This window comes from Genypterus blacodes, unplaced genomic scaffold (genome assembly GCF_046128005.1).
Source record: "Genypterus blacodes isolate CSIRO-AG114 ecotype Tasmania unplaced genomic scaffold, CSIRO-AGI_Gbla_v1 ptg000026l_1, whole genome shotgun sequence".
NCBI classification, from domain to species: domain Eukaryota; kingdom Metazoa; phylum Chordata; class Actinopteri; order Ophidiiformes; family Ophidiidae; genus Genypterus; species Genypterus blacodes.
This window is the reverse complement of record NW_027466839.1, coordinates 219219-233333: the sequence shown is the minus strand read 5'-3', so window position 1 is coordinate 233333 and position 14115 is coordinate 219219. Positions and strand designations below refer to the sequence as shown.

The window sequence follows — 14115 nt, the reverse complement described above, 5'->3', positions numbered from 1 at the left end:
AAATTTTTCACATTATCACAACAATATACATCACCGCAATTGTTTTTCATTAATGTAGACACAAAACTACTTATATACAAGATATATATTGGCTGAGTGGAGGTCGTGCAGATTTTTCAAGCAATGATGAAAATGATATTGAGTTTTTCTCCTGGTTTTTTACAATTGTGGGGCATGAAAAAAACAAACAAGACGGTTAAACCCAAGGTAGAGCATATAAAGATGTAATGAAATCCTTCTGTGATAAGGAACACACAGTGTGTTTACAATGATGTAATCCGAGTAACACTTGGTTTTAACTCTTTTCTGAGAACTCACCTCGCCTGTACAACTGCACATAGGCCATAATACTTAATTTGCAACCAAACGCCGCCATCTGGTGGTATATTTACTTAAAATTATACTAATTTAAATATGTGTGTGTGTGTGTGTGTGTAACAGAAATGACAAAACAAATAAATGAAATGCAGCCTCATTCCTTTCTCTCTTTGCGTTTATAATCCTTCACTTGCGCCTGTCTATTGAATTTTGGCTCGATATTATAATTAAATACTCCTCACGTCGACAAAACATTTTAGTAATATTTTTTACAACAATAATATTGTGGTTACTAAAATAGGTAAGTAAGTCCATTATGGGTGTATATTGGATCACACAGAAAGGTTTGTGAAATTGTGTAATACGGAGCTGCTGATTGGATGTTGCAGGAGTGTGTTTTGAAACGTTAAACGTCATTGGTCAAAGAGACACTCTGCTGTTTTTTTTCTCGCGATTGTTTCCCGTGTGGGTTAATGGCTCCTCCTGCTACAGACTGAGACGGAGCTGGCACCGAGCAGCTATACGGGGGGAGCTGTAACACCACGTAGAAAAGCGATTACACCCCAAATACCAGCGGGTTTTGGTCGCAATTGTTTGGGTGTATTTGGGGAGAAAAGGTGGTCGGGTTGTAATTTGGACAGAGTGGCTGAAATTAGAAGCGGGCGGTCGAGGATAGCAGTCTATTTTACAACAACCAACTCCCCAGATGAACTCCGTCAGAGCCACCAACAGGAGACCCAGGCGAGTGTCGAGGCCGCGCCCGGTGCAGCCCGAACGGAACAACGGAGAGAGAGGTAAGCTAAGCCGCGTTCAGCTAACGAGTTTAGGCGAAGACGTGTCGGGCGGCGGCGTTCTTTTCTTAAACTCCTTCTTTCCATTGACGTATTCTGAACACTTAAAGACGGCGGTTGGAGCAGGAAAACCCGAGGCTTCTTGCTCCCCGGCTTAGCCCAGGCCGCGCTTTGTTTGGCTTGAGTGATTGGGGCTAGCTAACACCGCTAGCTTGCTAATAGCTACGAGGTTAGATGGAGGTTGGGGGTTGTCGTCGCCTGCTGCGTATCAAGCTAGACAGTGAACATTAATATCCCATTTTCAGGTTACCTCAACTGGAACCGACGGGCCCGGTCTTATCCGCTTTGATCTGGATCGTTATGTCTTCCTCGGTCACCACATTCCCAGCTGTCACTACTGATTCTCACAGCGTAAATCTGCGGTGTCTTTGGACTGCCATTTTTGGGGTGTTAACAAAAACATTAGCAATGGGGTAGTGTTAGCTAGCTGCCCAGCTGTACGAGGCCACAGGGATCAGCTGTGATGGACCATTTACATGGAATCATTGTGCCCATTTTGTGTGTCTTTTCAAACACACCGTAGCCAGCAAACTAAACACAGAATCCCCTCCGTGTTCCAAGTGTCTACTCGCCGCGGCTCGATTTGTTTACACCGCGGATTTGCCTGCTACGCAGTTCAGTTTGTAGCCATTAGCCATACGTCTGATCGACCCGATCGGCGGCCCTTTGACGTTCTGCTCCACACTGACAGGGCTACAAAGGACGAGGGTGCTTCTGAATATAATGGTGCAAAGAACGCGAAGATAATTTACTCCTTATTCAATGCTTTAGCAATGGCCGGAGCCGCTACGCTGGTAATGTGTCTGCGGGGATGCATCTGCCATTATCAATCACCTTTGTCTGTCTTACCAACTATTACCCTGCCGGTTAGCCTGCGCACTGTGCATACAGTATGTGAGCTGAATGCACATCATTGTAGCATCAATAGCAAGACAGGAAAACGTTTCAGTTTGCTTCAGAACGCACCTGGTCATCAGCTTTGACTGTTGCTGAATATAAACTGACATTGTGCATCACAGATATGGCGTTGTTGAATTTAATTTTAAATTCCAGCTGATGTTATTGCTCTTTGCTGCAACTTTGTATACATGAGTGTTGACAAAAGATGTGTGTATGAAATGTGTGTATGCCTTTTGTGTGCAGATGAGGAGGCTCCTGCAGCAGCCGCAGCAGAGGTGGCTATGGAGGAGTCCGGTCCAGGAGCTCAGAACAGTCCCTACCAGCTTCGACGAAAGACCCTGTATCCCAAGAGAACCGTCGCTGCCTCTGCCACCTCCTCTGCCTGCCCCAGCAAGGGCCCAATGGAGGTCAGCTTGAAAGTCTTGCATACATTGCAGTGTTGTGGTGTTTTGTGTGTGTGTGTTGCACTGCAGCGTTGTGTATTAAATTGTGTTAAAGGGAAGGAGCCGAGGGGTTTGCGTGCGACTGTTGGCGTGTTTTGAGACGTGTTTGTCTCTCTTTCCGCAGGGAGCGTCCACCTCTTCAACGGAGGTCTTTGGCCATCGAGCCAAGCGTGCACGCGTGTCTGGTAAGAGCCACGACCTGCCAGGTGTGTGTTAAAGCTTTGCCAATGATGTTTGCTATTTCAATTTAAAGTACATCTTTGTCACTGATTTTTCGATACACACTGGTAAATCTTGGTTGTTTTGAGTTGTACTAGCAATCATTCAAATGGCTCGACTACAAAGTGTCATGCACAATTTCACAATTTGTTTTTCCTTCCTTAAAACAAGCTTACACTGTGTGTTTATCTATGCGTTTGTAGCAGCCCCAGCAGAGCAATACCTGCAGCAGAAGCTTCCAGATGAGGTTGTTTTGAAGATTTTCTCCTACTTATTGGAGCAGGATCTCTGTCAGGCCGCCTGTGTTTGCAAGAGATTCAGCCAACTAGCCAATGACCCCATCCTATGGTCAGTACTGCTTAAGAGACCAGTGTCAAACTGGGACTCTACTAAATGCGTTCGCTGTCATCACACAGCTGACAACCAACATTCTTTGTATTTTCATTTTCCAGGAAGCGTCTGTACATGGAGGTGTTTGAGTACACGCGTCCCATGATGCACCCCGAGCCGGGCAGGTTCTATCAGGTCAGCCCAGAAGAACACGAACATCCAAACCCCTGGAAGGAGAGTTTCCAACAGCTGGTCAGTGAATCTTTATGGATTTCTCTCTGTCCTGTTATGCTGCGTTCAGCCCAAATGTACAACTTGGAAATTGCAAGCAAACAGGCCCTCAAGTCGTGTTTACAAGTCATAACCATTCTAGAAAACAAGTTTACCGGTTGTGATGTCTGTGCAACCTTTGAATCTTTTGTGCTGGGCTGAAAATGGTGTCCACACAGATAAATGGTACATAAACCTCTTAAAACAACCTAGTAACAACAACAGTAATAATGATACAACCTTCCTTCTCTCTCTCTCTCTCTCTCTCTCTCTCTCTCTCTCTCTCTCTCTCTCTCTCTCTCTCTCTCTCTCTCTCTCTCTCTCTCTCTCTCTCTCTCTCTCTCTCTCTCTCTCTCTCTCTCTCTCTCTCTCTCTCTCTCTCTCTCTCTCTCTCTCTCTCTCTCTCTCTCTCCCTCTCCCCTTTTCCCCCTCTTTCTGTATAAAGAACAATCTCCAAAATGTCCTATAAGTGTATGCGCAATGTCATGTAAAATGTTTGCTTAAAAAACAACCTAGTGCTTTACTATATGTACTAAATCAGTATTAAGATCTTCTGCACCTCCATGTTTATACGTCCGTGTGTGGTTGTTACCTCTGAGGACTGCTCGAAAGCGCTGAATTCTTATGTACCGTTTTTAACATCTGGTATTTACCACCTTTCAACGAGCACCTGAACGCAGCATTATACTCCTGATGAGGAGTAAATTGCTCTCAAAGTGCTATCACTCTGCTCGGAGCTGGTTTATTGCTCTCTCTCTCTCCCCGCATGGTCGTTTTGTCGTCGGAGAACTGTTGTCACAATATTATGATCTATTTACTCAGCTGCTTGTTTCCGTTTTCCTCCTCTCGCTGCACAAACACTCAAATCACTTTAGTAGAATTTGTATAAAGCTGTTCCTTAGCATGTCGTGTCTTCTGAAAAAAACTCTGTTCGACTGTTCTCATTTAACTTCATGCATATAACACAGAAATACAGACGGAAAGAAATTCTTAGATGTGATATTTAGGGAACTGTGCTCGTCATCGTACTGTAACATTGGTTGCTATGGATTTTATCTCAACACCTGGTGATGTTTCTCGTGTTAGACAGAATCTAACTGCTCGGCTTCTTGCCCTGGCCTGCACACTTCTGGCTGATTTATACTTCTCCGTCAGAACTGCGACCAACGTACGGCGCCCGTAATCTGCTGCCCACCTTCCCCGAAATATGCACATGCACGCGGTGGTGATGCAGGCCACAAGAACCGCGGTCGGTCCTTGGCCTCCTACGCATTTCCTCTCAGAAAGAAAGGATGACAATGGACATTTCTCAACGTTTACTTACTCAATCACCGTTGCTTCTTTGCTCCTCCAAAATTCAGGGGTGTGGCGTAGTTGCGACGCAGTATCCTAACCCAGCTGTTGGTATATAATGACCTCGTAGGAAGCAAACACAATTACTGTATTTATTAAAAATTGTAAGAGGAAATTTGAAATGAAAACCAATTGTTATGCCGTCACACAAGATTGTTGCTCCTGGAATAATCACTTAACTATCCGGCAACTTAACCGATCCTGTTCAGTGCTGTAGGCTGCTTATGATTTCTAATATTAAAATATTTGTTCACAGCAAAACTTGCGCTTCTGTGTGTTTAATGTTCTGCTCCAGCTCTTAAGTTTGCTGCAAAAGAAATGTTATCGGTAGAAGATCATTTGTGTGTTGACCCTGTTGTTTCCTGTGTTGCAGTACAAAGGTGCCCATGTCAAACCAGGCTTTGCTGAGCATTTCTACAGTAACCCTGGCCGATACAAAGGCAGAGAGAATATGCTGGTAAGTCAACACTTAATAGCTGAAGCGCAGCAGGATTCATTTCCTCCACCACAGTGCCGTGATGTATGCATTGCCTCAGCCAGTGTAAACATCTGCGAGCACTCTCAAACTTTATTGTTAACTATACACGTGTGTATTTGCCGGCTTGACGTGTTTGCGCGTTTCTCTTGTAGTACTACGACACCATCGAGGACGCGCTGGGTGGGGTGCAGGAGGCCCACTTTGACGGTCTAATCTTCGTCCACTCCGGCATCTACACGGACGAGTGGATTTATATAGAGTCCCCGATCACCATGATCGGTGCAGGTAAAGCCCCGCCACACATCCCGAAAAGTGCTTCTGATATTACTTCTCTGTCTGTGCCGCTTGCGATCAATATCTCTCAGAAGGGGAGATATTGAAGCTGGGTTTATGTCCATAGTTATGAGGCGGTAATGAGCGTTGTTGATGCTGCTTCCTCCCTCCTTCAGCTCCTGGAAAAGTGGCTGACAAAGTGGTGATAGAGAATACTAGAGACTCCACGTTTGTCTTCATGGAGGGCTCGGAGGACGCCTACGTGGGATACATGACCATCAGGGTAAGCAGAAGACCTCACCTCAAACCAAACCCGTATCCCAGAGTTACCTCTCCTCACAAACAAGAGTGGGCAAACAACGTCTGTATACCAAAGTGTCCGGGACTCTAATCTAATCTCTCAGGTTCTAATGATTAGACGTGTAGTCTCATTTTGGAATTGTGGCCTGAAACTAGTATGACTGTAGGATCCCTTTTCCTATGAGTTGAGACCCACAACCCAAATCTGTCTTGTCTGGGATAGACGTGTGTGTCTAGCTGTAACAGCCTGAAAGAATAGAAACCAGTTACATTTGTAAAAAAAAGAGGTGCTGCCTCTTTTGTTTCCTGTTTGTAATGAAATCTGAAACTTGTGGTTGGAGAAAGACGTTTATTTCAGTTTAGGATTTTGCAAAATATCGATTATGTCTCGGCACAGGGAACATCACTTTAACATGATTAATATCCAAAGTGTCAATGCCGTCACGTTTCTCTCAGCTCGACCCCTCAGTCTGACCTCTGCTTCCTGTCCCCCCACAGTTCAACCCCGACGACAAGTCAGCGCAGCACCACAACGCCCACCACTGTCTGGAGATCACAGTCAACTGCAGCCCCAACATTGACCACTGCATTATCCGCTCCACGTGCACAGGTACAGGCACACACACACACACACACACACACTCACACTCGCAGTCAGCACACTTGTGAAAAGACTGGCCCGCTAATGAGCTCTTATACCTGTGTGGCCTCAGAAAATAGCACAGGCTTGAATCAGAAGCTTATTCGCTCCGTCCCAAACCAGAGTTTAACATTGCAAACCTCACAAAAATGGTAGGGTGTGTGTGTGTGTATGGTGTGTTCTTGTGTCCACTCCCTGTACGATATAGTAAACAGAGCCATGAAATAGTTTTCTATGGTTTTGCAAAGTATGCCGCGGCCCTGCTTCTGCTGCATCACTTAAATGATCGTTCCGAGCTTCAGTCCCAAGATGAGAGACTAAATCTGTCATTTGGGTCTTGGACTGAAAACGGAGAAACCCAGAAGCGACTATTTTTATTGTGGCAGTGTTTTCTCTCTCTCTGATGGGGGGGGAAATGTTGTGATTGCAGGATTGAGAAATTGTAGCCGTGAAACAAATCTTGTAATTTCCCTCTTCAGAAGTCACTCCACATGTTTGAACAGATGTTAAAGATGTCTCGCTTGTCAACACATTTTCTCACGCCGCTCGTTTTTGTATTTTGTGTGTTTGTGCGCGTGTGTGTGTGGTTTTCTACACAAGGGTGATGGAGGTATTTGTTTTGTTGACATTCTACTACCTTTTGTTTTCTGGAGGTTTCATGAATGATGCACCTTGGAAACAACAAAGTGATTTAAGAATCTTCTTGCATATTTCTGGTGAAATCATTGTTAGTTGTTTCTGTGAGTTTATATATATTTATATGTGCAGACTGCCTGTTAGTTTGGATTTGCCTCACCGCTCTGAAATTCTACTTACCAGCCTGGCAATCCGGTTATTTGGTTATAAATTTGCATTTAAATTAGTTTTACATTTTGGTTTTGTTGTTCACTCTGCATGTCTCGATCCCTATGGTACCCACCCGGTTCGTCTGCGTCACATCGGTGTGTTTGGACACACACACACACACACACAAGCGCACGTCTTGTCTCTTAGCAGGTGTGTAAGAACTGTCAGAACACCAGCAAGACATCCTGCGGTTGGTCTGAAATTTTTAGATACTCCTAAAAGCACATTTCAATAATCCATGCAGGTCATTCATTCAGCGGGGGTTTTGATATTAATACTTCATGCCTCACAGCCCTGCGGATCTGTTGTTGTACGCCATTCATATTTTATTATTACTGAATAATGCTTCAAAACCGCCCACACCATTCCTCACAAGTTATACCAGTGAAAAAAAGTGCAACCTCTTCACATTGCACCTCAGTGTGCGGGTCACAATGTGCACACTGAGCCACAACAAAGGGCTGCGACGGGCATATAAAAATACATAAACTAGCTTTCTAATCGTGCCGGAAAGCTCACGCCATCAAATGTGCGTCTGACATGACAACACGATTTACTGCACGTCGTAATTTTGATTCTCATTGCTTTGTAAATCCGTGAGAAATACTGTTTTACTGCAGTCGGTCCATGCAACATGCATATAAATCAATACGTAGAGGTGTTCATGGAAACTTAAACAGTGGTGCAGTTGTCTTTATTTCTAAGCGCAGCATGGAGCTCTCTATAAATGAACTGGATTAATCAGTGAGGACCATTTCAATCACAACTATAAATATCAAAAACATTTTCTGGTCCCGGCCTCTCGCTCGCTCTTCCCCTGCTTCGTGTCATCATTACATAATGTCCGGGGGGGTTTCATGTCCCCAGTTGACAAGATTAATTTATAATGAAACTACAGTGATCAGTTACAGCCCGGTTTGTACCCTTGTTGACCCTTCTCTCTCTCTCTCTTTTTTTCTTCTTTTTTTCTTTGTATTTAGTGGGTTCAGCTGTGTGTGTGAGTGGCCAGGGGGCGTGTCCAGTCATCAAACACTGCAACATCAGTGACTGTGAGAACGTAGGACTGTACATCACAGACCACGCACAGGTAAAGTGTTTCCATGTCGTGTCGTGTCGTTTGTTTTAAGGAAGAAACTCTTCCGGATGAGCGTGCAGGCCCTGATTGTGACTCCTTGTGTCTTTCCAGGGCATTTACGAGGATAACGAAATCAGCAACAATGCACTAGCGGGAATCTGGGTGAAAAACCACGGCAACCCCATCATTAGACGTAACCACATCCACCACGGACGAGACGTCGGCGTGTTCACATTCGATCACGGCATGGTAAGCCGCCACTGCGCTCCCGTTAAGGAACTCTTCATTACCTCCTGTCAAGCTCCCGTCTAACGATTCTTCATCTTTGTTTCCAGGGTTACTTTGAGAACTGTAACATCCATAGGAACCGCATCGCCGGCTTTGAGGTGAAGGCCTACGCCAACCCCACGGTGGTCCGCTGCGAGATTCACCATGGCCAGACTGGCGGCATCTACGTCCACGAGAAGGGCCGGGGACAGTTTATAGAGAATAAAATCTATGCTAATAACTTTGCTGGTGTGTGGATCACCTCCAACAGTGACCCGACGATACGGTGAGAGCACTCGCGCGCACACACACACATTTTTTTTTTTTTATCACACCCAGCCAAGATACCTTTCTCCTTGTTGTCTTATTTAATTTTGGCATCTTTTCACCAATTACTTCTGTGTCATATTTTAAAACAATGTCTTTTTGTTCTGTCTCCAGGGGAAACGCTATATTCAACGGTAACCAAGGCGGGGTGTACATATTTGGAGATGGCAGAGGTTTAATAGAAAGTAACGACATCTACGGCAACGCCTTGGCCGGAATCCAGATCCGAACCAACAGCTGTCCGATTGTACGGCACAACAAGATCCACGACGGGCAGCACGGGGGCATCTACGTGGTACACACACACACAAACACACACGCACTCAACCCTGACAGATGTGAAATGTATGTATTGATGTGGAAGCATAGAGGGAACCAACGGTGGCTCCTGCTTTGTGTCGCAGCACGAGAAAGGCCAGGGGGTGATTGAGGAGAACGAGGTGTACAGCAACACGCTGGCCGGAGTCTGGGTGACCACGGGCAGCACTCCCGTCCTCCGCAAGAACCGCATCCACAGCGGCAAGCAGGTAAAAAAAGCTTTCCTGGCGAGATTGAATTGTGGCTTCACACACTTTCACAACTTCTCAAATCCAGGGAAGTGGTAATTATCTGGAAGTTAACCAAAACCAATGACTAAGAGTGCTAAACAACAATGCACCACCTTTATGTAATCCTCTCTAAATAAGAACTTCTAATTCCTACCTCTAATAATCATTCTAAACGGCTAAAAGGGTGTCAAAGGTTCTATTCTAAACCTCAACCAGGCCTTAACTCTGGTCTAGTCATCACTTATGATGCTCAGTATATGTAAACATCACCATTGTGTCGCTTTTACAAAATATTCTAAGGGAACGGGCTATAGAAAATGTTTTTCAAAGGAAAAGTGGAGGATGTTTTTATTTGTCCATTGTTGGGTTTCTTTAACCTTGTGTTCATTGTTCCTATCATTCCGGTCTTCTTCTTCCTCTCAGGTTGGCGTGTATTTCTATGACAATGGGCACGGTGTGTTGGAAGACAATGACATCTACAATCACATGTACTCCGGTGTACAAATTAGGTAATATGAACGCACAGACTCTCTTGTTTCATCAAATAAATGTCGACATGGCACCGCTGCTCTTCTTCACTCGCGGGGGGATCTGTCACTGACCCTGCCCTGTAGATAATAATGTGACTAATTCTCAATCTTGACAGGACGGGAAGCAACCCAAAGATCAGGCGCAACAAGATCTGGGGAGGACAGAACGGAGGGATTTTAGTCTACAACTCGGGTCAGTACATCCCCACACCGCTGCCCCTCTCTCCGTCCGATGTCAGGCGCAGGTAGTCATCTGACTAATCCCTCCTCTCCAACCTCACAGGTCTGGGTTTCATCGAGGACAACGAGATCTTCGACAACGCCATGGCCGGGGTGTGGATCAAGACGGACAGCAACCCCACGCTGAGACGGAACAAGATTCACGACGGGAGAGATGGTGGCATCTGCATCTTCAACGGAGGGAGAGGTACGCAGACGTCGAGTCCACCTTTAGATTCTGACAGCAGGAAGTAAACCTGCCAGGCATGCACAAGTAAAACTCATCAATCAATAATCAGTTAAGTGTTAAAACCTCTAAAGATGTCCCGAGTTTGCAGCATTAAAGGTGTTTGATATACTTACTAAAGACGCTTAAACATCACAACTCAAAGCTTCAGTGATGCTGTGGAACTCTCAATTAGCTACTGCAGATTACATATCTATTGGCAGAAGTGGACACAAATCCATTATTCTCCATTGACTTCGTTGAGGAGATAAATAAAGCTTGTCCAGATCTCCCAGCAGAGAGTACTAGTCTCTCTGATTTTTTTATTTAGGAATAACACCCATACTAATAATTCAGTTTAGCCTATCAGAGGGAGTAAATGGCTTTCTGTGAGTCTGAGCTGTCGTCCTGAAAATATGCCTTTGTTCCCATAAAACAGCCTCAGGGCAGAGCCGCTTTATTCAATGAAATAAATCCAAATCCCCTTTTTCCAAGTACATAAAGCGAGCGACTATTGGTTTCTGTTCTCTATTCATATTTTACAAAAAGCATTAGAAGCGCAACATCTTCTGTAACCAAGTTTTAGAGGGCTGATTATAACTCCGGGGAGTCTTAGACGACTGGCCGGGTTTCAAAGCAGAGAGTCTGAAGGATGAATCCCATATGGCCCTGTGAGTGAGTGTGTGTGTGTGTGTGTGTGTGTGTGTGTTGAGAACCGTGGCGGAGACACAGACGACCTGGAAAATAATTATAACTTCATAATTGCATAATTACGCTGTTGGTTAAATGTTTTCTGTAGCGGTTAAACTCATAATGACGGTTAATCAGCAACACCCCAAGTATAGCCTCATCTCCAACCGCTAGACTGGGTACAGTTTTGATATGCAAATGAGAAACAAAGAATGAAGAAACCACATCTCAACTCTGTAAGAGCGTCCTTAAGCGTCGTCCGTGATCCTGTTTGTATTGTGACGCGTGTTGTCTAATGTTAAGGTCTGCTGGAAGAGAACGACATCTTCAGGAACGCTCAGGCCGGAGTCCTGATCAGCACCAACAGTCACCCGATACTCCGCAAGAATCGCATTTTTGACGGTTTTGCCGCAGGTGAGTTCAGTTGTCTTGTCACAGTAAACTCCACGTTAAAGGAAGTTCTTTCCTAATCTGTATTTCCTCTTGGTGCTCACGAGAAGGCTCTTTTTTTTTTCTCCTCCTCCTCTTCTGCAGGCATCGAAATCACAAACCACGCCACAGCCACTCTGGAGGGTAACCAGATCTTCAACAATCGCTTCGGCGGCCTGTTCCTGGCCTCGGGGGTCAACGTGACCATGAAAGGTAGCGAGCCGCCCGAGCCGAGGAGTCCTTCGCCACGCCGCCCGCTTTCTCACTTTACTCACTCGTCCCTTTCCTGTTTCCCTTTTCTCTCAGATAATAAGATTTCAAATAATCAGGATGCCATTGAGAAGGCTGTGAGTCGAGGACAGTGTTTGTACAAGATCTCCAGCTACACCAGTTACCCCATGCACGACTTCTACAGGTAAACAAACCTCAGTGACGCTGCACAATGATCTCTGGGATGTTTGAATGTTCTCTCCCTGCTTTCTATTTTGCTTAATGTGTAAATTGATCAGTCGTTTCCTTTTTCTCTAGGTGTCACACTTGTAATACAACAGATAGGAACGCCATCTGTGTTAACTGCATCAAAAAGTGCCACCAAGGGCACGACGTAGAATTTATACGGCACGATCGGTGAGTCTGTTCTCCCACCTTCCTCCCGCCTTCCCTATCTGATACTCCTTCCTCTCCCCGTGCAGTTAAGAGCTGTGATTATGTAAAATAAACCCATTTTAATCCATCCAACGTCTGGCCCTGCAGGTTTTTCTGTGACTGTGGAGCCGGAACGTTGTCCAACCCGTGCACGCTGGCTGGAGAGCCCACACACGACACAGACACTCTGTACGACTCGGCGCCGCCCATCGAGTCCAACACGCTGCAACACAACTAAAGGCATATGCTCCCGTTACACTTTCACATAACATATATACAAACACATCAGACACACACACACACACACACACCCCTACAGAAACACACACACACACACACAAAACCACACAAGCACGCATGCAGACGCAAACACGTACACACACATCCACTGCAGTCGTACGGACCCAGAGAGACTCTGTGATTGCGGCGCTCTCAGACGGGACAAAGGCGGCTGAGGCTCCAGAGGAAGCAGCCTCCGGCCGGCTGCCGTCAGACCTGCTGCAGTGGAGGCGCCCTCCACAAGAGGGGGCAGTGGAGAGCGTAGGGTAGGCTGACTGACCCACACGGAACAGCCACAAGAGATTCCTCTTCACTCGAGTATTTCTTAATGCAGTCTGTAGACAGATAGAAGAAGTGTGGGGCCACGAGCCCCCTTGGCAGCACGACAAGTTCCCCCGGTGTTACTCCTCGGCTCCCGGCCCACATCCTCTTCAACAAGGACTGCCATCAAAGACACTTCCTGCTTCCTCGCAGCTGCCATCCCCATTGGCTGCCCAGGTGGTTGTAACTAGGCAACGGATGGGCAGATGTTGCTCTGTTGTGTTTGGATAAAGAAGAGTGAGACTTGTATGTGTGATGGAGCACTTGGGCTTTTTTAATATGTTATTCTGGTTAATGGATTTTATTTCAACGCTTTCTCATGTAGTTTTGTATTTTCAAGCAAAAATCTGACTGTATTTGAATGTCTTTTATTTTATTATATATTATTATAATTATTATTAATTTTCTTTGGTTAGCGTCCCCCCCGACCCCCTCCCCCTCCCCCTCCACTCCAACACCCAGGCAAACTGCAGCGGCTCAGACGTCCCAGTGGTGAAGTTCTTTCTGTGAAAGAGAATCTTGTTTAACACTAAAAAACCCTCTCCAGCATATTAGCTAAAGTGGCAGGTGGAGGAGCTCCACAGTTGTACAAAGGTGTGTGTGCGTGTGCGTGCGTGTAAATGTGTGTGGCGTGTACAGTGAAAGTTGTGTGTGTACATGTTTCTAAGTTGATGCAGTCAGTGTTTAGTGGAGAGGGTTACAAATGGAAGCTCCCCGAGCTCCTTGAAACTGGAACCGAAGCTTCGCTCTGCAGTCCCATCCTGCCCCCCCCCCCACCCATCTTCCTCCCCGTCCTCCTCTCCCCCTCCTCCTCTTCCTCCCCCCCCCCCCCCCCCCCCCCCCCCTGTGTATCGTGGTGACTGTGGCTCCTCATGCAGCCTGAATCGTATGCATGTACCATAACATCTAGACTTAATATATTGTGAAGTATTCAATAACCATTATGTAGATGCTAGTTGGAATTCAAAAAGGGGTATAATTTCTTAGAAAGACAAAAAAGAAAACGGGAAACTGGCCATTTCTAAGAAAATAAAACTTTATTAGATCAGAAAGTGTTTGTCTTAAATTTATGCACTGTGATGAACTCCATTCTGCAAAACGTCCAATAAATGCCTGGTTTTATAAACAAAACGTTGCTTTAACTGCATGAGGACGCCGTGTGTGTGTGTGTGTGTCTGTGGCAAAGTGAATGTCCATGTCCAGCCAACCTTTGCTTCCTCCTGCAGGTGCTGCTGCGTTTGGAGATTGGGCTGCTCTCTGTAAGTACGTCTTTACTCATCTACGGTGGTGGTGGTGGTTTCATGCACGGGACGACTTTGGATTCCTCTAAGTCCTTCC

The 14115-nt window shown here is 45.7% G+C and overlaps 1 protein-coding gene across 4 annotated transcripts; it reads left to right on the top strand.

The window, feature by feature from the left end:
• The first annotated feature begins 794 nt into the window (after positions 1-794).
• fbxo11b (F-box protein 11b) lies at positions 795-13908 on the top strand. Of its 4 annotated transcripts, none has more exons than XM_076143537.1 (22): positions 795-1112; positions 2313-2476; positions 2637-2697; positions 2938-3079; positions 3184-3313; positions 5058-5141; positions 5315-5447; positions 5612-5718; positions 6234-6345; positions 8202-8308; positions 8408-8545; positions 8632-8849; positions 9005-9185; positions 9295-9417; positions 9862-9947; positions 10085-10161; positions 10252-10395; positions 11407-11517; positions 11638-11745; positions 11839-11947; positions 12061-12159; positions 12286-13908. In XM_076143537.1, exons 1-22 carry the CDS (start codon positions 1025-1027, stop codon positions 12413-12415), a joined length of 2652 nt encoding a protein of 883 aa, XP_075999652.1. In that variant the 5' UTR covers positions 795-1024; the 3' UTR covers positions 12416-13908. The 4 variants fall into 4 exon arrangements, with proteins under 4 accessions (XP_075999652.1, XP_075999651.1, XP_075999650.1 ...); XM_076143536.1 differs by having other exon boundaries at positions 2935-3079; XM_076143535.1 differs by having other exon boundaries at positions 2637-2718.
• The last annotated feature ends 207 nt before the right edge of the window (positions 13909-14115 follow it).

Excerpts from the sequence above, each read along its gene's own strand:
- fbxo11b (XM_076143534.1), top strand. The coding sequence starts at position 1,025 with ATGAACTCCGTCAGAGCCACCAACAGGAGACCCAGGCGAGTGTCGAGG. Across the intron at positions 8,546-8,631 it reads TCACATTCGATCACGGCATG|GGTTACTTTGAGAACTGTAA; the intron begins GTAAGCCGCCAC and ends CTTTGTTTCCAG. Across the intron at positions 8,850-9,004 it reads AACAGTGACCCGACGATACG|GGGAAACGCTATATTCAACG; the intron begins GTGAGAGCACTC and ends TTCTGTCTCCAG.